This window comes from Aedes aegypti, chromosome 3 (genome assembly GCF_002204515.2).
Source record: "Aedes aegypti strain LVP_AGWG chromosome 3, AaegL5.0 Primary Assembly, whole genome shotgun sequence".
Lineage (NCBI taxonomy): Eukaryota > Metazoa > Arthropoda > Insecta > Diptera > Culicidae > Aedes > Aedes aegypti.
The window spans coordinates 116,220,314-116,246,214 of NC_035109.1; the positions used below are offsets into that span (position 1 = coordinate 116,220,314).

A 25,901-nucleotide genomic window follows, 5' to 3' on the forward strand; every position below is an offset into this window, starting at 1 on the left:
CGATTTTTTGAATCGATGTTTGGAGCACTCAAAATCGAGTGAATCGATTTTCTTTATTCGATTTTTGTTTCGATTCGTAAGATAGAAATAGATAAGTTTTTTTTAACGATTTGATGACCCATAAGCCTAGTTTTGCATCCGCCTTGAAGTGTTTGATATTAATTTTCAATTTCAAACGTTATTCAATTTAAGGAGTTTTAAAAATCGTATGCAAATTCATTCGGTCTTATTTGTAGAGCATATTTTGTTAATCTTTCATATGAGCTTGAAAATTGAATCGATTCAGAAACATTGATTCGAATGATTCGATTAAATCGGTGAATCGATTCGACGTATCGAATTGGAATCGATTCAGTAACATCGATGTTCTGGTCAAATTCGCCCAACACTAATATCGATAGTCATTTATGTATAATCGTATCGAATACAACCCGTTAAAAATCAATAATTTGACACATCGCATTTTATCAGGTTTTGACCCCACATGAATACGGAATAACTCCGGTTCCATAATATGGCCCTTTGAAAAATCACTAGTTCTAGAAATTCAAACAAACTCAAGTCAGAAAAGTAAACCAATTTACTTTATCAATCCTACGTGTTTCGCAGACAAAATTCTACACGTTTCGCTCTAAACCAACTCGATTTTTCACTTTTAGAACGTTTAATTTCAGAATTTACAAAACGACGTAAGTAAGATTCTCAACTTTCGCAACCTAACCAATACTTTCACCGCTTCGTTGTATGGAGAGACAAAGTGACCTAACCACGAATCAAAACAAAATACTATTTGAGTCGATTTTACACCAGTACAAAAACTTTGTAAGTAACTGAATGACACAGCTTATCATTTTGTCATACAATTTTTGTGGGAAACGATAAATCTGCCTAGTTTTTTAACGCGATTTGCTCCCATGCAGAACAACGTACACGAAAAAGGTGATTCATTTTAAAACCGTTTTAGAAGACAGGTTGTGATTCTTCTTAATTAATTTTCTCAAAACCGTATGGAATTTACTTACGTCAATTTGAAAACGTGATCGATAGTTGATGATTTGAAACCCCTCAAAGACAGACGTTAGGTACGTAAAGGTTAACATACAAAATGTCCCAAAATTTCAGATTGCCAAATCTAGCGTTTAAAAGATCCTGCAAATCCAACGATGATTACATCGTCTTATCTTGGTATTACACGATCCACGACAAATGACATCGCCAGGCCAAGTCATGTAATTGTCGACTGTGTTTGCAGACGTCGCGTTTGCACGTCAGGCCCAAGCAGTTGACAGGCAACATTAGCATCAATGGTCGTAAAGTAATGCTACTGGATTGGCTGCAAGGCAATTGAAATTATCTAACCCGCCGCGCTAAGTGCCTTTACCCGCCCTTAAACTCCATTCAAAACGAATCGTTCGCTTGGTTGGCATGAAGCTGAAGCGATCGCGCTCCGTAATCATGTTTGGGTCGTGCCTTCGTCGGGTTCTACATTTTGTTTTTCTTTGATTCGATTTCCTCAAGCGCATAATTTCCGTATTTGTGCATGATGAAAGAAAACGCCACCCTCCAGAGGCGCAGGGCTCATTAATCTTCAATACCTGTTAAGTTCGCTGCAATTATGTTTAGGTTACTTTCAGTTGTCGCAGACCAAGGAAGAAAATGCAACTCAGCTGATTTGACAATCTTCCGGGAATCATTCAGCAATCGACAGCTTCGCAATGACCGCGACAAAGAAATGGTCTTATCAGTTTCTTATCGGCAAGGTGTGATTTGAAATGCGATGTCTAACATCATCTAGACCGTATTGCGCCGAGAAGGTTTCCATCGCAAATACGGAATTGAGTCATCCGCTTTGTTTTTATCGTGGTAGGTACTGGCAGGCAATTTCAAAGTAACTTTCTTTTAGCTAGCGCGTTGTGCTTAGGAAGTAGTACAAGCCATTTCTACAACAAGAGGCCTAGAAGAGGCCGAATACACAGCGTAACAAAAGTGACATTTTTCGTGTCTCAAGGATCAAACATGTGTCTCTAGAAGATTTGCAGTTCTGAGAAAAGATTCAGCACGTCACAATTTTGACCTACAGATTGCCAAAGTTTTATAGAGCACGGGTTTTGTAGATGTTTGTAAGAAATTTAAAGTACGATTTATCAAACATTTTGGTGATATGACCCATCAAGCATGAAAAATAGGACTTTCATTGAAAATATAATTTAGTTTGAATTTTCCGATTGAATTTAATCTAAATCGACTTTTTCATTATGTATGCAGTCTCCATACAAAATTCTTCGTTTTTCTTATATGGCAACTTTTAAACATCGAAAGCATTATGAACGTTGTTTATAACTATCGTTTAACACGCGAAATTTAAATTCTGTGGCAAATTAGGCAAATGAATTGTCATACAAGCTCGTAAACTTGCATGCAAGTCGACTGAAATCGATGAATACTACAATTTCAAAAGCCAATATCTCAACAAACTAGACGTGCTATGATATTTTTGAAAACGGCAATGAATTCAGCAATCCTAAATTATTATTATTATTATTACACAGCGTAACAAAAATGACATTTTTGCGTGTCTCAAGGATCAAATTATGTGTCTCTAATAGATTTTGGGTCGCTAATTTTGATGCCGTTCTCAGAAATGTTCCAGCACGTCACAATTTTTAGCTATAGGTCGCCAAATTTGTATAAAACACAGGTTTCATTAATGTTTACATGAGATTTAAGGTATTTTTTATCAAACTTTTTTGTGATTTAATCCACCAATTATACAAAATAGGACTTGAACTTTCAATTTAGATATAATTTGATTGTTAATTTTACCATTAAATTCGGTTTAAATCGATTTTTTCTACATGCTTGCAGACTCCATATAAAATTTTTCGTTTCTCTTATATGGCATAAGACAATACTTTTCAGAACCACCAAAAAACAACATTTTACCAGCGGAAGAATTATGAACTTTGTTGAAAAGTATTGTTTAATACATGAAGTTTGAATTTTTTGACAAATTAAGCAAGTAAATTGCCATACAAGTTGGAAAACTTGTATGCAAGTTGGCTGAAATCGTCAAATTTTGCATTTTCAACATTCAATATCTCAAAAACTAGACGTGCTATGATATTTTTGAAAACGGCAATGGATTCAGCAACCCCTGATTGATAAAATAGTGGTATTTTGGTGCTTGAGACAAAAACGTGTTCCGCAGTGTTATTATTACCGTCGATGGGGGTGACAATGGTTCTAGGGGGTGAGATTGGGTCAAAACGGAAAAATATGATTTATGAAATATTTCAGATAATAACGCTGATATTACTAAAATTAATAATTCATATTTTTTATAAGGCACGTGGCCACTACTGTGCCGGAATCAGTTGATCTGTACCTTCTTCACCGATACAGATCTATTTTTAACTTATCTATATTTACATCTTCTTTCACTCTCTCCTACTCTTTTACTCTCACACCGAGCAGGTAGGAGAGAGCTCTGCTGTTAGTGAGGCTAGCTGCCTGCGAAGAGGGTCAGTTTGTCTCAGTCACCATCTGATACTGACGGAGGATGGATGTGCTCCCCAAAGCACAGTCCTCCGTGAAGCGCCTTCTGGTGGCTGAACGGTTTTTTTTGTGGAGGGGCTGGGAATCGAATCCATGACCTTCCGCTTATGAAGCGAAAGCGTAACCTCAAGGCTACAGACCCCCCTAATAATTCATATGTAAGGGTACATATTATTACACGTAATTCATCACAATATACATGTTTAGAAATAGTAGTTTTTGTTTACTTTATCAATAAACTTGTGCCGTTTTGATTCATATTACGAACACTTAAGGCCTCAGTGAAGTATAACTTAACATAAAGCATACAAAATAAATCATTATGTATGATTCCTCCGCGTTATAGAGCGTCGGAAACGCTTAACTTTCGAATGATGGGTAAATAAAACGCTTCCGCAAATTGAATAGTTTTAAATAAATCAAAATGTGTGGCCTTTTCATGATTCTTATTCCGGACGCTTCCTCACTTTTGCCTCATATTCCGGACAGCTCATGAAAATCATTGATAGAAAAGTCAAATCATCAATAGAAACCGTCGAACCGCTAAAGAGACGTCTAAGGCCGTTGGGCATCATTAATTTGCATACATTTCTATGAAAAAAGCTTATTAAAACGAGCCTCGGAAGTGAGAACTTTTAAACGGCAAAAAATTAAACATTTCGTGTGAAATATTTCCCATACAAAGTAGGGTGTTCGGAATTTGAAGCTGTCCGTAATATGAATCAAAACGGTATGTTGAAACTAGATATAATTTACCACATTCAATTTCTCCTGTGCAAAGTATAACGCATGTACTTTAACCTCTATCGTTATATTAGTAGAAGGTTGAATGTCTTTTCATTACACTTCACACGTATTTTCCGGAATCTATTTGATTTTTCCACAAAAATTTCATTTTTTCGGTACGGTGTCTAAAACATCAAAAATGGGGGTGAGATTGGGTCAAGCAAGAACAATAGTAAATAAAATTGCAGATACACTTTTTGGACATTTTGCGGTGTCAGGTGTTCTCTTATTTCATTAAAATATATTTATTCTTTCTAAATACAGCTTCTTTGAAACATCAAACAAGTCTACTTGAGGATTCCGTGCATTGAATAACAATGCAACGCATTTTGACACCTTCTCAAACCAGCAACTGTGTTTCGTGCGCAGCAACATCGTAAAATTTACTGAAATGGATTTTTTTGGAATTTAATTATTTATCAATGTTTTCATATTATAGAAACATCTCACAGAAGACCAAATGAATTGGATCGTTTTTACCGGGATTATGACGTCAACATCTGCCTGAAATGTATTGTTCGTGGAATGGCGCACCGAAAATTGACTATTTGCGAAGGTTTAGAATAAACAATGTTTCAGTACACCTTTGGGGAAACTGAATAGGCTTTATGGCAATGGATATTCGACTTTGGAGACAATTTGAGGAAAAAAAACAGAATATTTATGTAAACTTGACGATAAATGTTGGGTTTACATATTTTTTCTCACAGCTCTTCATTTTTTTGGTACAATCGTTCTTTTAAGTGAGTTTATCATACCTGTGAAGCATCTTAGATATCTTTTCGTCTTGTTTGTATCGTATTTCAACAATACTTTTCAGCTGTGAATGGTTTTGCAATCATATTCTCAAAAACAAGTTATTTCAATTACAGTGACCCAATGTCACCCCCTCTATGGGGTGAGATTGGGTCATTTTTCATTCACTTGTAGTGGCGCTGTTAATAAATATTTTTCTTTAATTTTTTGAACAGTTGTTAATGTACCATCAAAGTACATACACACCAAATTTGAAGTTTATTGGAGTTAAATTGCGATAGTTATTCAATAAATAAATCGTACATATCCCTTTTGACCCATTCTCACCCCCAACGACGATATCTTTATTTAAGAAATTTTCCGCCCTAGGCTGGCTCATCTCAAACAATCCTAAATTAAGTAAATAATGATATTTTGATGCTTCAGAAAAAAAAGTGCTAAGCATTTACCATATGCAATATTCCCAGGTATTACAGAATTGATCGTTCAGCAATTTTGTGATGAGAAATTTACTGAAATTAGGATCTATGTCAATTTTGGAATAGAACTTCAACATCTATGTTCTTACTGAAACTAACTACACCTACATTTTAAACTTATGATGTTCTCGGGACCCAGATAGCCGTAACGGTAAACGCGCAGCAATTCAGCATGACCAAGCTGAGGGTCGTGGGTTCGAATCCCACCGGTCGAGGATCTTTTCGGGTTGGAAATTTTCTCGACTTCCCAGGGCATAGAGTATCTTCGTACCTGCCACACGATATACACATGCAAAAATGGTCATCGGCATAGTAAGCTCTCAGTTAATAACTGTGGAAGTGCTCATAAGAACACTAAGCTGAGAAGCAGGCTCTGTCCCAGTGGGGACGTAAACGCCAGAAAGAAAAAGAATGTTCTTAGGATGAATCGATTCGAACATATGCAACTGGATACTTTTGGTTCAATATAATGTAGAAGTGTAATGAAAACTTTTCAATGCGATGACAAGTACAGTTAGGTCTCCCCCTCCCTCACTTTGCCCTTATCGCAATTTTAGAAATTCCAGGTTTGTTCAGGAATTCAAGCAATTTTCCTTCAGGAGATGTTTCGATTATTTTTTTTCAGAGAGCTATCTGCTAAGGAATTCATCTAATGCTTCTTCCAGAAAATCTTGCAACAATTCCTTAGAGAATGTGTATGAAATTCAAACCTAAAAAAATTGAAAATCGCTTCAAAAATTAATCGGGGACTCCAGATTTTTTTTCAAAAACACAAGACAATATCTTTTGATTTTTCAAATATTTTTTGCAGCGATTTCTTCAAAGCATATAGAGATTGTTTTCAAGAATTGTTGTCTTGGAATTCCACTGAAGAGGTAATATTAGTAGAATTCCCAGACGTAGAACTATATACTAATAATCTCTAATGTTTTGAAATAGTCATTAGAGAGATTCAAAATTTTATTTTCTTGTGTTCAGTTTTTACATGTTCTTGACGAAATGTCATCAGTAATTTGCTATGAATGCTATTAAATTGCAGTGCAAAGCTTCAACAGCTTCCAATTCCGGACACTGTATGGGAAACATTTTAGACGAAATGTTTCAATTTTTGCCGTTCAAAAGTTTTCACTTTCGAGGCTTGTTTAAGTTAACATTTTCCATAGATATCTATGAAAATTTATAATGTTCAGTGCCTTTTTAGTGGTTTGCCGATCTCAATTAATTATTTGCCTTTTCTATTTATGATTTTCATGAGCTGTCCGGAATTTCAATCAAAGTGTCCAGAATATGAGGCAAAAGTAAGGAAGCGTCCGAAATAAGAATCATGGCAATGCCAAACAATTTCTATTTATTTAAAACTAGTGGTCCCGGCAAACTTCGTCTTGCCATCAAGTAGGCTGTTGAAAAACGCCATGCAAGTCCCGTGTAGAAAATGACAGATTAGTAATCTCCCGTTTTCCCCACTATCCCAAAGACTTTCCTAAACTTTTTTTTCGCACAAACACGTCGGAGCTCTGGACAAATTCAACAGTGAAAGAATCATATAAGTCCAATCACTCGTTCTCAAGCCATTTCGTGACATACAAACACCATTCCATTTTTATTTATATAAGATAAGTTGCTTTTTAGAACAGGAGAAACTCAACCATTACATTATTGGCTATTACCAAAAGGACAGAATAATTGAGAAAAATTGATCACCCTAAGAATCTAAATTCAATTCCATTAAGAATCCATTATTGGCTATTACCAAAAGAACAGAGCAATTGAGAGAAATTGATCACCCTAAGAATTTAAATTTGTCGTATTAGCGAATTCACTAAGACGATTTAGATAAATGGAATGTTGTTTGTATGTCACGAACATGCTTGAGAAAGGGTCAACGGATTTTCACAGTTCTTCCCTTGTTTAAAACAACAAGGAATGCAACGTGTTTCATTTTAAAAGAGGTTTTCGCATGGCCTACTTCACAGCCTACTGCTAGGCAATACAACGTATTCCGGGACTGTTTAGAATCTACTAAAAATTTCTCTTCATAGAATTTAATGAGCATTGCAAGTCTATTCATCTGTGGCAGAAAAAACCGAACTGTTCCTTCTACCATGCAGCAATGCTAACAAAACTTTCCTTCATCTTAATCGAGGACGCCCTTTTGCGCGATCATTTCCTCTACTGCGTATTCACCAATCCCCACCCCGTAACATTGTACCAATTTGCTTCATCGGTTTTTCCCACATTTACAGTTCTTTAACCCAGGTCGTAACTTGTGATCCGTTTTGTCGGTCGGTCTTGTTATTGTCTGTAATGCTTTTACAAAATTAAAATCGCATATTCCCTTCATCGAACCTAGAAGTCCGTTTCCTTGTTTTTATTTTCACGTCGCAAACTTTCTGTTTACAGTAACACACATCCAAAGTAATGAAATTGCGCCCCGTGGAAAATTTACCAGATCATGAGGAAGGAAAATATTTACGCAAAATAAGGCAAACGGGCAAAAGTCAGCGTAATTTCCCAACCCCGCCGAGCGGACTTTGCGCAGTACGTTTGCGAATCTACGTCGGCAATATTTGCTTGCTGCGCAGATTGGCGCAATGGTTGCGGAAGGTTGAGGAAAAACGATGAAAATCGTCAGAAGAAAGTAAGGTGACGACAACGAAAGGGAAAACACTCTGTTTTGACGACACTTGGCCTGCGTGGGCATTGTAGAGGTTGGCACGGTTTCAAACTAAATATAATTTATGAATTTCCCGCTACTTTTTTCGAACTGATTCCGTTGCCAGCCGTTTATCCGGACACGGATGTTTTCGGATGATGAATAGGGACAGTGGACATTTGTCACTTTTGGTTCTGAGAAAACGGCGGATCTCGTGCCGTGAGTCGCGTGGCTCTAAAAAAGTATGACTCGGGACTGGTGAATCTAAATAGCTGTAGGAGTAAAGGCGATATACTTATGCAAAAATAGCCAATTGATACATAAATATCCCAGATAATAACTATTGAAGTGCCCATAGAACACCAAGCAGAGAAGCAGGTTCAGTCCCAGTAGAAGCAATTCAGAAATAAAAGGAAGTAGAGGTAAATAAATTTCTTAAGATTTACAAACATGTAAGCTCATTTTACAGATTCCGGTGAAATTCACTGGAATCTCAATAACTGAACAGTTCGATAATCTAAAATACCGGGGCAGGATCCGTAACAGGTTTAGGAATTTTCAAAAACAGGTCTTTCAAATTAAAATCAAGAAAATTTACAGGAAAATGTGTTCACTGCGTTCTATTCTCCAACCGAAACACAGTGAACACATTTTCACCGAATAATTTTTAGTTTTGAACAGAAAAACTGCTTCTGAAGTTTCGATGATGACGATGATTACAATGACGGAGCGTTGAACGTTAACCTGTAAAATTCAAAAGTGGGACTGGGGCATTCAAGCGACTCTATGTGCCAGAATCTATGTAGGTACTACCTATTACAAACATGTCCTTAGAGAAACTGTGCCTACTGAAGGGGGTGACAATGGGCCTAGGGGATGAGATTGGGCCAAAACGGAAAAATATTACTTACTGGTGGTCCCGGCAAACTTCGTCTTGCCGTCTTCTTCTCAGCCTACTTGAGCTGTTGAAAAATGTCATGGAACCTCCCATAAAAAATGACATATTAGTGCTCTCCCGTTTTACCAAATTTCCCGAAAACTTCCCTAAGCTTTTCCGTCACACGAACACGTCGGAACCCTTCAAGAAGACAACAGTGAAAGAGTTATGCAAATCGGTTGTCCCGTTCTTAAGCCATTCCGTGACATACAAACACCAATCCATTTTTATTTATATGGATGAAAAATTTCTGCTAATAATGCTGATATTACTGAAATTTATAATTCATATGTTAGAGAACATATTATTACACATAATTAATCGCAATATACATTTTTATAAATAGTAGTTTTTGTTTAATATTTCATCAAACTTCTATGTTAAAACTGGAAAAAATTCACAACATCAAATTTCTTCTGTGCAAAGTATCACGCATGTACTTTAACCTCTATTGTAATATTAGTAGAAGGTTGAAAGTCTTTTCAATACATTTTTCTGGTATTTCCCGAAATCTATTTATTTTGTCCACAATTTTTTTTTCGGTACGTTGTCCTAAATATTAAAATTAGGGGTGAGATTGGGTCATACAAGAATGATTGTGAATGGAATCACATGTCTACATTTTTATCATTTTACGTTGCCGTGTGTACTCTTTCACCAATAAGATTCATTCTAAATACAGCATCGCTGAAGCTTAAAACAAGGCAACTTGAAGATTCCGTGCTTTGACAATGCAACGCATTTTGATAACTTTTCAAACCAGACTTTGTTTTTCGTGTGCAGCAACATCGTAAAATTTTATCAAAATGTTTTTTCAAATTTGATTTATTATGTTATTATTAGTAACACTATTATCAAATTTATAAGTATATAAGATATGAAAAATCATAGAAAAATCTCACGGATGTACAAATAAGTTGGATCGCTGAAATGCTGGGATTATCGCACCAAAATTTAACTATTTACAAAGGTTTAAAATAATCACTTTTTCAGCACACCTTTGGGGAAACTGAATAGGCTTTATGGTTAATTTGATCTAGAGTCTTAAAGTGAAGCCACCCAACAAGGCGGAGCACAATGTTATGTGCGTCGGCCAAAAATAAATCATCATGTTTCATGTATACCTCCACCAACAAAATTATGTAGGTAGTGTTACTTGCACACGTTTCATACAAAGATATTATTGGCGATATGAATTCATCAACAACTTCATAAAAACTCAAAATCACAATTTATTTCATTTGGTAGTGAAAACATGTTTTTTGACCAAAATTATAAGTATCTTTTACACCATGCGTGTGTTGTTTACTATTGTTGGCAGTTTTCTCCTCTCTTCTCTCGCTTCTCACGGACGGAGAAAGTTGCCATCAGTATGCATTTGAATTCTACAGTCAATTGTACTGTATAATATCTTATATTCATTTTTGCTGTTAAATTGCGTCGTACATTGTTTTTCTCGCGCATAAAATTGTTTTGCAACACTTGTGACATTGTACACCTTTTGAGTATCATGAAATTATAAAATACGTGGTTTTAGCAAGTGTGTGAATATCCAAACTATTCTAATTGCAAACATAAAAACTGGCATCACTTCCAATCAGTGAGAGCGGCGCATCCGAATCATAAACAATGTTGGCTCAGTGAATTCGCGTTCCGGTGCTGTTTTCGAGCACAAATTGATCAATATAAGTGATTTATTGCTCTCAGGAGCATCGTGCGTGAATAATCAAAGTGTTTCAAGTATCACATTAGATTTTTTAATTGCTACGGTGAGTAGAAATACGATTAAAAATGAGTTTTAGAACGGGCACCGACAAGCCAGCAAACAATATCTCGGTGCGTGAAGAAGAAGTGATTCGGAAGTGCGTGGTATTTTACAACTCAAATCACAGCAATAACTACGTATTTGCATTCAAAAACTGGTGATTTGTGATAAACATATTATGGAATGCTTTCAGTTAAGAAACCACCACTCTACAATAAGATTAGTAACTTCAAATAATCATTTTTTGTGATCGCTCTCCAAAACACTGTGAGAAGTGTGGGAGGAGGGAGCGGAAAGCGAAGGGGGAAGTAAGGTGCCATATTAGAGGCCATTTTGGTACTCATGGGGATATGTCCTTAAGCTGTTTCTTTTTATTTTGTACAACAAAATACCAACGCGACTGGAAGTAATCAATAATAGAATATTATTTGAAACTAGTTTAAAAGTTTTTTCTTCTCATATCTTATAATCGTTAGGGTGTGACTTATTCCCTCATTTTTTTTTTCGTTACCCAAATTTACAAAGTGGAAAATGATCTTCGGTCCTGTGGAAAAAATAAAATTTTCTCTTTCAGTTTGTTTTGATGATTTCAGAACTCTTAGGGGCAAAAAATCAACTCAAAACTGCCATACCTCCACTTTTTTAGCGATATATGACGAAATATCTCTTATGAACGCCATTTCTCGTCCTTGGATAGGTTACGCTGACTTAGCGCTATGAACCTGAATCCTTATGATGAGATATTCAAAATCAACAACTTCTCACTTCAAACCCTAGTGCTAGAGACAGTAAGGCACTCTCAGGCCTTCCAGCACAAGACCAAATGGGATTCTTTGTTTTCATGTATGAAAACGGTGTTGTTGTTGTTTCCAGTTTTCTCAAAGGAGAGAAAGAGAGCAATTTTCTGATGACGTCACCGTAGGGCTATTGTTTTTAGCACAAACACACATAACCTCACCACCAGTTTGACAATTCTCAGGTTACTTTGAAAGAATGTACGAGAAGTTTCGATTAATTCGAAGAACTTTAACAGCTCTTCTATTGAAATGACAGGCCAGTATATGCACGAATGCCATCACTGACCTGTCACATGAAAACGGCTCTTAGGAATAAAGAGATAGATCTACTTCTTAGGCAGCATCCATTTCTTACGTAACGCTAGAATAGAATTTGTTTGACCTCATTCCCCCTGCGTAATGCTCTTTGCAAAAATTTCAAAATTATTGTATGAGTCGTAATGCTTGAAACCTGTTCTTCTCTCATCGAGCATTACGTTATTTGTGGACGGCACCTTAGTTTTTTCTTGACTGTGGGTAATCTGTCAAAATGATCCGAGATTATTGATACAACGAAGAAGTTATATAAGAGAACAATACAACTGTTATTTGTTTAGATTAAAATGTGTGCAAAATGTTGTTTGAGAGCATTCAATTTATACAGTGCAAACGAAATGCTCAAAAATGTATAAATAAACGCTGTTTTCTTGGTTTAAAACAGTACTATAGAAGCTGTCCATAAAGAACGCGTTTTTTTTCGATTTTCAGATCGTCCTCCTATCTAGTGGTCTTACTTATGTTTATACCAAAAAAAATATATGGACCGTGGTCATTAGTCAAATATTTGAAGATTACGTGTTTGTGGAAAGCCTTTTAGGTAATGTTTTGCTCAATATGGAAGAATATTGTATGGAGTGGAAAAATACTAAAAAATTTCAAATCCGTTTCTCTGAGGAGGTTTTATGCACTCTTTGCTTCCAACCAGTGCAAATGAGAACGAACACAGTGACTTCTCTTTACGGAGTTCATTTAATGAAGAATTTGGCTCCGGGTCTTATGGCCGAACGCCATTTAGCCGAATGCCGTTTAGTCGGAATAATAATATAAAAGAGTAAGCTTAAGTAGGTATGCACGCTACGAATGTGTTCCGAAGCTACAGTGCTGTTCGGAAAAATAGCAGCGTTTGTCCATTTTCATACAAAATGCTCCACTGTGGTATGTTCTTGTTTTGTTTGCTTACAATCAATGAAGCAAAAATTTTCTCCACCGCACAAAAAAAACTCTGCAATGTAGGCATAGGACAGGTTATTCTTATACAAGGACAATTTATCATTGGTATACAAATAACTATGTCTTCAGTAAAAGTTAAAAAAAATAACCAGTGCATAAATTGAAAGAATCTGTTTCTGTTCGGGATAAACCACAGCGACCAGTTTTCTTTGATCTTTTGTGGTATACCCGTACCCTTTGTTTAGTGCATGTCGTTCTACTCCACTACCACCGTACACCACCGTTAATTTGAACGGTACCTCATGCAAACCACCGGGGTTCATTTTTAGTTCGAACATCTAGTCACCCTAGAAACGTGTTTCTGGTTACCTCTTTCAGTGTTTTGTTTTGATTCTGCGATCCGTTCCACAACGTTCCATTCCACTTTACTTCGTTCCATGAGCTAAATGACGTCTGAACTATTTTTAATCTGAACGATGTGCAAATTAGCGGGGTACAAATTAATAAGTATTAAGACTAAATGTGGTCAAACCAACGGGGGTACCAGGTAGTCGTGTTTAATACAATTATCATTCTGTACCATTTTGCAAAAAGCCTCTTTAGAAAAAATTATCGCTATTTATACCTTTTGGAGAAAATAGTTTGTCACCATTAAACTTACAAAAGCTCCTCAATCAGCTTCAGCCACTAAGCTGGTTGAATGATACTGGTTTTGACCATGCATTGGTACTCTCGTATCAAATTATTGCTTCTACTTACAAGTTTTAAAATCGTTATTTGTAACTGTGAACAGGTTGCATTGCATTATACATTTAGATTCTTTGTAAAAAGAAGGAGGTCCGCTACTCCACTGATTTGGAATCGTTTACCTCCTAGATATCGAAATATAAGCACTTGAACTCGGAAAGAATTTGTCTCATGAATTAAACCCAGCTTCAGTTCCTGATAGAGAGTGCTTCGTGAAGTCCAAGCAGGACAGTTCGGTTTTGCGTCGTCCGATAAATTTTGCTCACGGTTTCGCGCGTGTTTTCGTCTCCGAAGATTTTTTTTTTTTTTGGAGCGTCTTGCTGGGTAGGTATTTGGGAAGGCACAAGCAAGACGGTTTGTTTTCGGGACGCCAAGAAGTTTTGCTGTCAGTGTCAGTTTTGTGTTCAGTCGAGGATGGATTACCAAATGGTGAGTTCGTTTCATGATTGTGATAACACATGTTTTCTTGAAAGCGTAACTTTTAAGTTATATTAAAACAAACTTTGTACGGTTCGTCACTATAAGTGTCGGCGTTATGCTTTTTTCTTATACAATTTCAATATACATATATTTTTCTCTTTTTGACATTATTAAAAATTATCTTTTGAATTGTTCGACATTGTAAATGTTGACGTATTTTTTAAAACTTCTACCATATCGAGACAAAATGCACAGTAATGTTTAGTTCGTCACTACAAGTGTCGGCATTATTCCTGTTTCATATAATTGAAAATATATACATGTAATTTTCAATTTTCGTCATTAATGAAAACATCTTTTGAATTGTTCTACATTATAGATGTTGACGTATATTTTAAAGCTTCTACCAAAAACTTCTCGAGACAAAAATACAAAACTAGCTTTAAATATAAGTCGTATATTTCCCCCTTGTCCATGGATCGCATCATCGACCAGAGGTGACTCCCAGATCTTTTCCTCCCTCACTAATAAACACCCTTCCCGTAGTGATTGTGGAGATGCAGATGTATTCTCGGTCTCTAGAAGCAAAAATCATTACACCCTAACATTCCTTCCCCATCCCAACTGACTGTAAGGACTTGGCCGGCACCGTTATTGATCAATAATATTAGATCTGCTGAAATTGCACTTCGAGAGTAAGCGGAAACTCCCATCCCTTATTCATTTGGATCGTAGTGCAATTCTTACCAGTTCCGATCAATCACGGAGTAGCAACCATTGACATGTACAGTCAGTCTATGCTATGCTATGCTATGAATTAAACCCAGCTTCAGTTCCTGATTGAGTATTTTTTTCCACTTTGACCTCCTCATCATCTAGGACAAACAGGTGCGTCTTAGTGACTTGTTACTCTTTTATACTCTTCCGACCGTAACTTATAAGTATCAACAAGAACAGCTACAACAAGAGTACAATATGGTAGATCTTATCTCGTAACGCACCTCGAAGGTGATCTATCCGCGTTACGGGCAAATTAATTGAAAGAATAGCCCTTCTGCGGAAGAAGGCGAAATCCCGGATAAAAAGTAAGTAGTACTTAAACGACAAGAGTCGAAAGATAAATTTTTGTTTAAGATGAACGCCTTAAAAGCTTTAACGCCAATCATTATGAGAGAAGCAAGTTTCGAAAGAACAGCATATGGTCAAAAGAAGGAAAAATGTCTTATGAAATCGTGAGCAAGTGTAATACAAATGATCGTTATATAATTAGAAATACAAAAAGCTGAAAATGACTTAAAGATAACAATATTACAATTTAAAACATAAGCGAATTTTTGTTTACAGAAATAACATCATCAAAGTAAGAATAGCCTATATTTGAAAGAAGGAGATATTTCTGATAAAATAAATAAACATCAATTTAAGCACACCGTTGGTAAACTTAAAACGAACCAACCTTTAACCTAGAGTCTTGACACAATGTCCGGAATTCACAACTGCGTTTTGAATTAATCCTGTCGCTTTTTCGTTCTCTTGATGCTTTATATGTCGACAAACATGCCGTCCGATAACATCATAAAAATATGCATACTAAATAGGGTCGATGTACCAATAGCCGCATAGCTAAGAACAAAAATTCGTATAAAATCGAAAAACAATGCTAGCGTCATTATTTTTACATCATCTGATAGCTTTTTATCTTGGTTTTGTGGGAACAATATAAAACCTACGAAAACTCAAATGTTTGTATTTATTATGGCGTGTGTCACTATAGGAATACATGTGCCTATAGTAGCACTATTTCTAATTTCTATTCCTATAGTAGCACTAGCATCACGGCGTCGGCAAAATACTTATCAAAACCGTATTTTTACAAAACTTTTATATTTTTCCTACAAAGTGTGGATCTTAAGCTATCGTTTGATGTAAAAAAAGTTATTAATTCATCAATTATTTCGTATAATAAAAAATAGTTTCACTCAGTAGTGCTACTATAGGAACAATAGGTTTACTATAGGCGCAAAGGAGCTCAAACTTTAAGCAAAAATATGTTTTTCGATCATTTTTTTGAGCAAAATCAAGATGTAAATCAATGGTACTTAGATAAATAGGTCCTGACCTTCATGTGAAAAAATGTGTTGAAAAGATTTATAGCAAAACGGCCGTGAAAAGTCACTAGTGCGACTATAGGGGACTGTCCACTAAGGGAACACCGACCCTAGTTGATCAGTCATAGGGCTACATTTTTCAATACTACTTATCAGCGTTGTAGCAAGTTTAATTTTTTAATACGCGATTGGGCAAAACGGCATTCGGCCAAGCGGCATTTCGCCAAACGGCCGGACACCGGAGAATTTATTCCTGGTTTTTGATTAGTTAACTTAGCCATCGTAACACAAAAGCAACGTAGTCCACAAACACTCCAGTTTACGTACAAATAACTACCGCTGTGTGGCCTTACAATGCACCAGAAGTTAATACATATGTATGTGTCAGAAGGCACCACGCCGCACCACTCCGGAGATTGCATCAAAATTTTATACGCTTCACTATGTTGTGAAAAGCTCAAGACGCCAAAATCGAACCAACAACGACGACGAGTAGTGGCCTCTCCACCAACCTGCTGCTGCCTTTGCATGGGCTACCGAGTGGATCCATCCATCCATCCACCAGCAAGAGCTCGCCGAGGTCAACGACGATTTCTTTACAGCACTGATGGTGATGGCTGCAGCAGACCCCTCCCCTCTAATTGCATCCTGCCTGCATTTGGTAGTGGTACCACGAACTGTTCACTTAGACGTTTCGAAAAAGCGACCAAGAGTCTTGCTCCAAGACAACGCATTCAAAGGCATCAATATGATATTTGAAGAATCGAAAATCACTAATTAAGAGGCACTAAATCGCACACGATGATGATGAAGGTGATTGGAAAATGCGATGATTTCGTGTGGTGCCGTGAAGATACCTCTTCTAGAGTCGAAGAGTTGTCAATGTCAGTGGTCAGGTGTTGGACTGGCCAAGTAGTGAAACGGTTGAACTGATTTCTGTTCCGGAGCCCGTCATGCTAAATGGTTAACATCAACACCCGTGATCGCGGTCAGAGATCAGACACAATTTGTCGAGATTTTGTAAACTGATACAATGTTTCAAGTCATTTGACCCATTTGATTGCCAAAGCTAAATATACACGTTTATAAAACGTAAATACTGATAATCATTCGCTGCCGAAGGAAGATTCACCATCCTCATGTGATAGTGAACCATACAGTCTGCGAGAACTCTACTCCCCCCTGTCTCGGGCATTGGCGCTCTGTTTTGAATTGTTACATCAACTGGCGGTGAGAGGTATTTATAAGAGCGATTGCATTTGAGATAACTTAAGTGAATTGACGAATCGATTGACGGCGTTGATGACTAATCGCTATTGCATTTCGAGGCAGTCGTCCAACTTTAGTTTGAGAACGATTTTAGGTAAGGTGATGTGCTAGTATCCATCGTATTAAGCATTGATCAGTGAGAACTGCAATTTTCCCAGTAGTGCAGTGAATGATGTTGATACAAACCGATGCCAAACAATCTTTTCTCAAAACGGCTTTAGCATTGTACAATAAGATTTTGATGAATTTCGATCTCTTTTTGGAAATAATGCAAAGATGCCGTATTCTCAATCCGTCGTATCGTTTTCATTTCTGTCGCAATAAGTTTCCAGATTCGTCTCACAACTTACGGCTCACAGTGATATATTGAGTGGTCAAAACACAACATATCAACACTATAATAATATGTTTTACTAGAATACATAGATATACGGGAATCTCCCTCCATTCCTTCAGCATGATGGAATATACTATTTTCCTTTAAAACTCATTGTTCGTCATCAAAATTCAGCCCAAACATATGAACACAATTCCTTTTGACCGAACAATTTTGGCATTTGCTCACAGTGCAGCGAAAGCAACACAATCAAAGGAACCGTATTTTTACATCGAGCATCGCGCACACATTGATGCGCACAAGCTTTTTTTTTTCTCAGTACGATGGATCGAACTTTGTTTACATTCTCAATTTTACGCGGTTGTTGAGGAAATTTCATAAAACTTCGTGAATTATAGAACTTCTACGACGTGTGATTGGAATGAAATCCATCAGTGAAGAAGTACGAAGGTTTCCCATAGTGAAAATAAGTGCCTGGCGAAGTAAGTCACACAGGGGGGGCGGGAAGAAACTTGTATCATAAAGTGGTGTGACTAGTGTCGATCGTTAAGCATTTCTCTCAAATCGTGTTCGTCCATGCGATTTCGGTGAAAAAGTGCAAGTGGATGGTAACTCTGCTGAAGATAGCCTAAGAAAAAAAAATCGTTTTTTTTTTCTGTTATAGAGAAGTGTTTTCCATATTACACTACATTCCTTGGCGCTAAGTAAACTCACCACTATTGGTCTGTTGCATAATCGTAAATTTTGTTTTCACAAATCTTTCATAAAATGAAAAAAAATTATATATACCCACCATTATTTTGAAGAAAATCACGATAGGCTGTAGGCAAAATGCCTTGAACATAGCAAAACACCCATTGCTAAGGGCAACCCAAAACTACTGTAGAAAAATGCTCTATTTCACGCTGCATTTCCCGCATTTACAACCTTCAATGACACTACTGATTAGGAAATTCATGTACCCAACATAGGCTACTTGATGAGAATCACGATTTTGAACTACTTTAGAGAGAGAGCCACGTGATTTTCGCGAAACTCAAGCCTACTACCAGGTCTGTCGCACTCGGGCTCAGATTGGGTACCACTTCTAGTACTGCATTTGGTCTCTCGGTAGTGCAAAAGGTACCCAAGTTTGACACATTGCAGTACACTTTTCACGGCATTCTAGATTACCTTATGAGCCATAAAATTTTGGGCATTTGCTAGGGACATGAAGGTCTTCAATTTGTCTTTGCTACTACTATTACCATTCTCAGCCCTGGTTTTTTATTAGGTACCTCTAAATATCAATAGAATCAGTATTTCATACATCTTTGACAACCAAAAATAAGCAAAAAAAATGTAACTTTCTGGAGTATATCTGAGGGCGACAACGGATCAAGCAAATTTAGTGGAGACACATAATTTTATCTTTGAGACACGCATAAGGTTGTTTCTGTTCCGTTGTGTTATCTTCGCATAAAATCTAAATATGTTGTTGATGAGTTTTGTCTATCATAAAAACAAGTATTTTAAAAAGCGTAAAAAAAATTCAACAGTACCGTCTAATTGATCACTGGGGTAAATTTGGTCAGGTTGATACCAAATAATATTTCCTCCCATATTTTATAGTTTATGTATATCAAATGATGAAAGTGTTTTTAAGTTTTTTAACGTGTAATAAATACTGTTGAAAATGTCAATACTAAACAATCCGCTAAGCCTGTATATAAACTGTGAGTGTTAAAAATGTTGTGTAACTTAAGTGTGAACTACTAAACTCATTTTTGAAACCATATATAAATATAAACATTATATTTTATAACTTGTTTATTTCAAAGAAAATTATCAAAAGTTAAACTTTGTACATAAATTATAAAATACACGAGCTGTAAGAATTTTGGAATCATTTTTATGTTTTTTTTTAAAGAACCTGCTCTGTTATATGGTGATCAATTTTTCTCTAGTATGTCATTTTTAATTTTTGATATTAAAACTAGTTTTATCAAGTGTTAAATGTTATATAATAAAAAAAAATCGATTGCCTAAACTTAAAGAGATCAATGCAGAACTCATTTTGTCGAAATAAAGTTAACAGTTCCAAAGGATAACATACCAAAATTTATAAAATAGTGATCAATTTGCCTTCAGATTACAGCTCTCTAACTAATATTTTTAATTTTAATATAAAAGATACTGTGGATAACCTTATTGGCACGCAAAAAATATTTATAGAAAACACTTTGAAAATGTATAGTAACTCTAAGATTTGACTAAAATTAGACTAAGATTTGACTAATTTTGTCATAAGGATTAAGAGCTTGTAGGTGAAATACTTGTGAGTTTGTAAAAATAAAATTTTAGCATTGCTTAACGAGGACCAAATAGTTTCACTTGGTATATTAACATGCTTTGATTTAAGTTGATGTCACCACCTTGAGCGTAACAGATTGTAACAAATCTATTGTTGCACCCATTATGGACCATCCCATTGTACACCTTTTACGAAACTTTTTTCCTTGGGGAATGAAACAACTTATAGGGAGACTTACGGCTTCGGCACCATTCGACTATTATCGGCAACCAAATTTCAAACGCCAAATATACAGTATTTTTCTATCAAAACACATCAGTGGAAACTTTCAGATCTAGAGGAATTCGCGATTAGGGCCTATCTGACAAATCAATAACAATGAGAAAATAATGAAATTTTCATGTGCAATTTTAAATCCCAATTGGAGAAAATATACTCAAGTTTTAACCTTTTCACATTATAACATATTTCATAAACCAAGTTTTAAAATCCTCATCAATACCACACACATCTCCTACAATTCCCCTAGCTATTTCGTGCTCAAAAAATCTTTAAAGGTTTCGCCTAAAACGTACTCGAGAATGCCAGTATCGCCCAATGGTATGAGCCTGTAATCGATATTATTTTCAGTGTCGCCTATTACTTTTGCGCCGTGTTTACATTCCCTGACAACCAAAATGTACGTATAACGAAATCACCTGGAGGCTTTGTTTGTGCAACATTTCACTTATAAGATGTCGCGAAAAGGCCTTCTACGTACAAATGTGGAGGCGATATGCGTGCATACATTATGTGATGAATAATAACATACAATGCGAGTGTATAAATTTTCTACCGAACTAACCTGTGATCTTATCCGACTTAACTTATGATAACAAATGTTGATTTGACAGCTGCTACGGAGTGATCCGATTTCGTTTGTACGAGTGTACGAGACGAAACAAAATGTACAAGTGAACTCAGAAAAGAAGTGTTTTATGCGAGGAAGGTCATCAATCTGACGAGTTTATCCACGGTGTTTTGCGGGTTTGATGTAATTAGTATGAATAAACGAGTTGTAACGTGAACTTTCATGCGATTTCTGGTTGTCTGGGTACTGGTTTCAATTAAGCCCGCCATGTACGCCTTGTTTATTTTTTGTTTTCAGTGTCGCCGTTTACTCTCGCCGTGTTTTGATTTCGATTTCAGATGCACCCATCACTTTGATAAACAAAAACACAGTAGTAACCAATAAAGTGTGTGGTTTGGCATGAGGTGAAGTTTCGTCTTCTACAAATTTGCGTTTTTTGAATAGTTAAATCACAGACAAACAGACGTAACACTTAGAACAAATCCCGATCAAAATCATAGTCACGATGACATGTACACCCAATGCTAAAATCGGTGGGTTTGGCCGATGGACCAACAGATGGCGGTAGTGTGTAAACGTCAAACGCGAACAAAAACGATGCCAGCGCTGCGGGTGGTGGATTGGCCACCTACCATATATTTGAATCGGCCGTTAAAAAGGTGGTCGATGGACATCGGTGAGAGTGTGACGTATGTTTGTCTGTGGTTAAATTATCGATAGGGGAAAAGTTCAAGTGCAGTGAATAGACAATCGAGCTACAATTTCAACGCTTTATTTTCTTAAATTGTGTACATTTTGTCAGTTTCGCCTGATTCGCGAATCTTTCTAGAGATGATTCTTTGTTCTGCCCGCTTCCCGCTGGCGAGATTTCCGAGACTTAACAAACGATATCGCCGGGGATGTCATCAATTCAAATGAGAACGCCTCAAAATGTGACTGATTTGGAGTTGCCGAAGAAATTCGCCAGCAGTTGTTATGGGAAAGTTGCCGAAGAGAGTGAGGCTGCCGACAATAGACACAGGGATGTTCGCAGCGTTGTGAAAACGTTTCCAAAAGCATTTCGACAAGTCTGTCGGTGTGAATCGATAGAGGATTGAACAACGCATAAATGTGAATAAAAAAACGCGGAATTTGTCTGCTGATTTCCGAGAAAATTACAAAAGAAGCACGGCATCGGCTTAAGCTGCCGATAATACGTAAGTTCCCCTACTTGGTTTTTAATATTTACATTTAGTTTGGGTTCTGCTCAACTACACCAATCGCCAAAACTTTTTTCTGTACATTTAACTTTAAAGTGTACTATTGATTGCGGGCAATTTATTACGAAAAAGGATTTCCTAAGGGCTTTCCAACTGTTTTACATTGCAAGCAGGGCCGGATTTACAAATATCTTGACCCTGGGGCCAAAGTCTTGTGGGGGCCTTTATCTCAAAAAAACGTTTTTGATAAAATTGAATTATGTAAGGTTTTTGGTTTTTGGTGAATTGAATGTACGGTTCCAGTTACCAGAAGTTAGTTTTCAACTGCTTCAAAATCCTCATAAACATAGATCCTGAGTGTAGCTTGTAGTTTCTGAACAAACGAATGGATTTACACGCTATTTAACAATGCTATGATGAAGAGAAGGTTTTCCTTTATCTCCCGGTTGTGGTAGTTTTATCTTGGTCTATTTATTCGCTTAAAAACGATGAGCTACACACTTGGTTACCAATTGCTTTTAGGGCTAGATAAGAAGTTATGCAAGGAGTATGCAAATTTTTCTAAGATCCAAAATTATGGGATTAGTATACTCCAAAAAAATAACACATTTGCCCCACATTGTTCTTGAGTTATTCTAAATTTATTTAAATGTCGGTAAGGCAACAAAATTCCATCCATGAACATTTTTATATATTGTTTTATTTTTTCGATTTACGTTTGTTTTGTGTAAATCCTAACTGTTGTTTTAAAATGATTTTGAATGTTTTTGAATCTTAAAAAGTTGGTACTAATGATAAGATTTGTAATAGTTCTCAAATATGCAATAATAAGGATTATTACACGCAATTTGTGGGGCCCCTAAAATGTGAGTGCCCGGGGACCATGCCCCCCTTGGACCCCCGTAAATGCGGCCCTGATTGCAAGTTATACCTTTTCACAAAACTTTGTTTTATTCAAAAAACATCCGTAGTATACACTGGGCTGAATAAGTCCATGGTTCATATCGTAATGTGTACCTATACAAGGAATGGCATAAAAAATTATGCACAATTGCTATGGGACCGAATGACGCTAAAAAAGCGGAATGGAGCGAGAGTTTATATTGTTCATATAATCTTGTCCCACGCTAATGTTCAATGTAGTAGGCGATCAATCGACAAAATATTTTTTTGTGTACATAACTAGAAAACCTAGAATACAATTCTTGAAGAAGCAGTTCAACTAAATTGCGGATACAGTGAACACTGCCTTACTCGATTTTTCGTATTTCGATATCGAGCTAGAGAGCCATAGTAAAACTAGGTTTTCATGGCTACCTTGATGGTCTTTGGATCGCAATTGCACTGGTTTTGTGTTCTTTAACTCGATACCTCTTTAACTCGATGATCCCTTCAATATCGATTTATGGAGAATTGACTGTACAGTCGAAGCTCGTTATAATGACAACTTTTATAGCGACAATAGCTCTCTATAGCGACATTTTTCGGTCCCTTGAAACATCTTTTGGTGTTATATCTATTCCCTATAACGACTTTTCTCTATTACGACGGTCTCTTGCGATGTCGTTATAACAAGCTTCGACTGTAATTAAAAATCAAAAAGCTTAACGTTCAAGTCAGTTTGAAGTTGCCCAGTTCACTTCGTCATTTTAATTAACTTCATTTAGGAACAAACTGTATCCCATTCCCTGTACACACCACTGTTAGTTTTTTGCTGTTATAAACCGCGAGCGCGGTTGCTCGCTCGTCGCTCTAGCACCGATCTTGGACACATCCAAGTCCGAATGCGTCGCGGCGCTTGCAAGTTTGGTTGCTGCAAGACTGTTTCGGTACATTCCCGCTGCACCACAACATGCACTTCGCGGTTTGCACAACTTCTTGCACGCTCGTGCTCACACGGGTTTTGGAATCGAATTAGTTTTTTTTGTTGTTGTTGTCTGTGCAACACCGTCTCTCCGTTGTCTAGCTTGATCCGTATAATTACCTAAATTATTGTTCTCTTTGGCGTCATCGCACCGCTCCACGACCCGTATGATTCCGCGTCCGGCGATCTTGGGAAACATCATCGTCGCTCCCATCTCAGTGAGACGGGCTACGATAGTGCTGCTGTTGTTATTATTATTGTCATCTCCACTTCCGTTGTTGCCATTGTTGTTGTTGTTATTGTTTCCATCATTGGAAGCGGTGTTGGTAATGTCGTTACCAAAGTGCGATGGAGGCCTCATGTTTACTGTTGTTTGCCTTGCTCAACACTGACCAAAAATCCGGAACTATTTTGTCACACTTTAAATCGCACTAAAGTTTGATAAATATTTCACTAAGCCTCGACTGCGTTTCCAATGCACGACCAACCGTTTTGGCGAAAATTTCAAATTCAGAATAATTTTCTTCCAAGAGCCCAAAAAATCGCACACGCGTTGTTACGAAACAAAGAAAATTCTCAATGCCTGCTTCGCTTCAAGGAAACTTTTCCACTCGAAGACAGTTTTCCAAACAAGCACTCCGACTATCTTCCGAAATCCGCGAGAAGGTTTTCACTGTTTCACTGTTCGCCAGCGAATGACTTCTCGATTGCTGGTAAATTGTTCAAAGCAGCCCCGCTCCAACAACATTGCTCGCTGCTGTGTTGTTTGTCCGTTGCATTCAGCGCACTACGCCGCCAAAAGGCATGTGTATCGTTTCCTCTCTGTCTGTTCGTAGTAAAACCGCATGGTTGTCTACTAGCTGTAGGTAAGTATACGAACGCAACAGTAGTTCGCTTTTAGTAGCCCAACAAACGGCGGACGGATGGATTGGACAACGGCGCGGCGGTAGCTTTGCACGTTTTCCTCCCCCGCCGTTTGATTCTTGTTGGCCCATCGACCACAGTGCTACAAATGTATACAAACAAAGGAATCCGACCGATTGACTTCTGGTTCGTCGTCGTTGTAGCGAAATTAGGGTGTCCCAGAAACAATCAAAGTCAGAAAAATGTTGGTGCTTAACTTTAGAATGGTAGACGCCTACCAATAGGATTGAATGAATAAACTACCTATCTAAAAATCGTTCAGGTGTTCCGCAGATCGATTTATAGAAAATGTTCATTTTTGATAAACATTGTCGTATAACGTTTTTTTTTGCAAATGTTATGGAAACCTATAATTTCCCAATATTGTCATATTTTGTATGGATACTATTGAGCATTTTACACAACGCAACGCAACGCGACACCACGAGGAACCGACTTTCATTATCAAATGAGGCCTGTTCTCAAAAATATGCCTTGTGACCATGTGATTAAACAGGTGTTATATTTTGCATATAAAATGTACTTGATATAATGACAGTCATTATGAAACTTAAAATTTTATACATGGTAAATAAAAGCAGTTGCATTTCGTAACGCGACACTATCGCTGAAATGCCCTTTTTCAAACATCGTTCTAAAATCGCATATATCTGCTCTGTTAAAATTTTTAGAATACTGGTTTGTTCTGCACAATCCATCTATCTATTGATTATAACCATAGTGTGACTTCAAAATGGAAAACCGAAAAATTGATTGATTGCAGAATCTCATGGATTTCAATTTATGAGCTCTGCGTTACGTTTATCTTCCAACAGGGTTCTGTAAATTGTGTCGCGTAACGCAAAAATATTTTTCTATTTTTATTGACAAAATCGGTATTGTCGCTATCAGGTTTCGAAAAAAAAAGATCATATTTAGAATCGTTTTTGTTTTTAATACATTAGACATTCTGC

The 25,901-nt window shown here is 36.8% G+C and overlaps 1 protein-coding gene across 1 annotated transcript in view; it reads right to left on the reverse strand.

The window, feature by feature from the left end:
• LOC5564341 (leucine-rich repeat-containing protein 20) overlaps positions 1-24,856 on the reverse strand; it is a 54,263-nt gene extending 29,407 nt beyond the window's left edge. The window contains exon 1 of the mRNA XM_001648643.2: positions 24,145-24,856. Within this exon, the coding sequence (XP_001648693.1) occupies positions 24,145-24,385 (241 nt within the window). The 5' untranslated portion in view covers positions 24,386-24,856. The remainder of the gene's footprint in view (positions 1-24,144) is intronic.
• Positions 24,857-25,901: the final 1,045 nt, after the last annotated feature.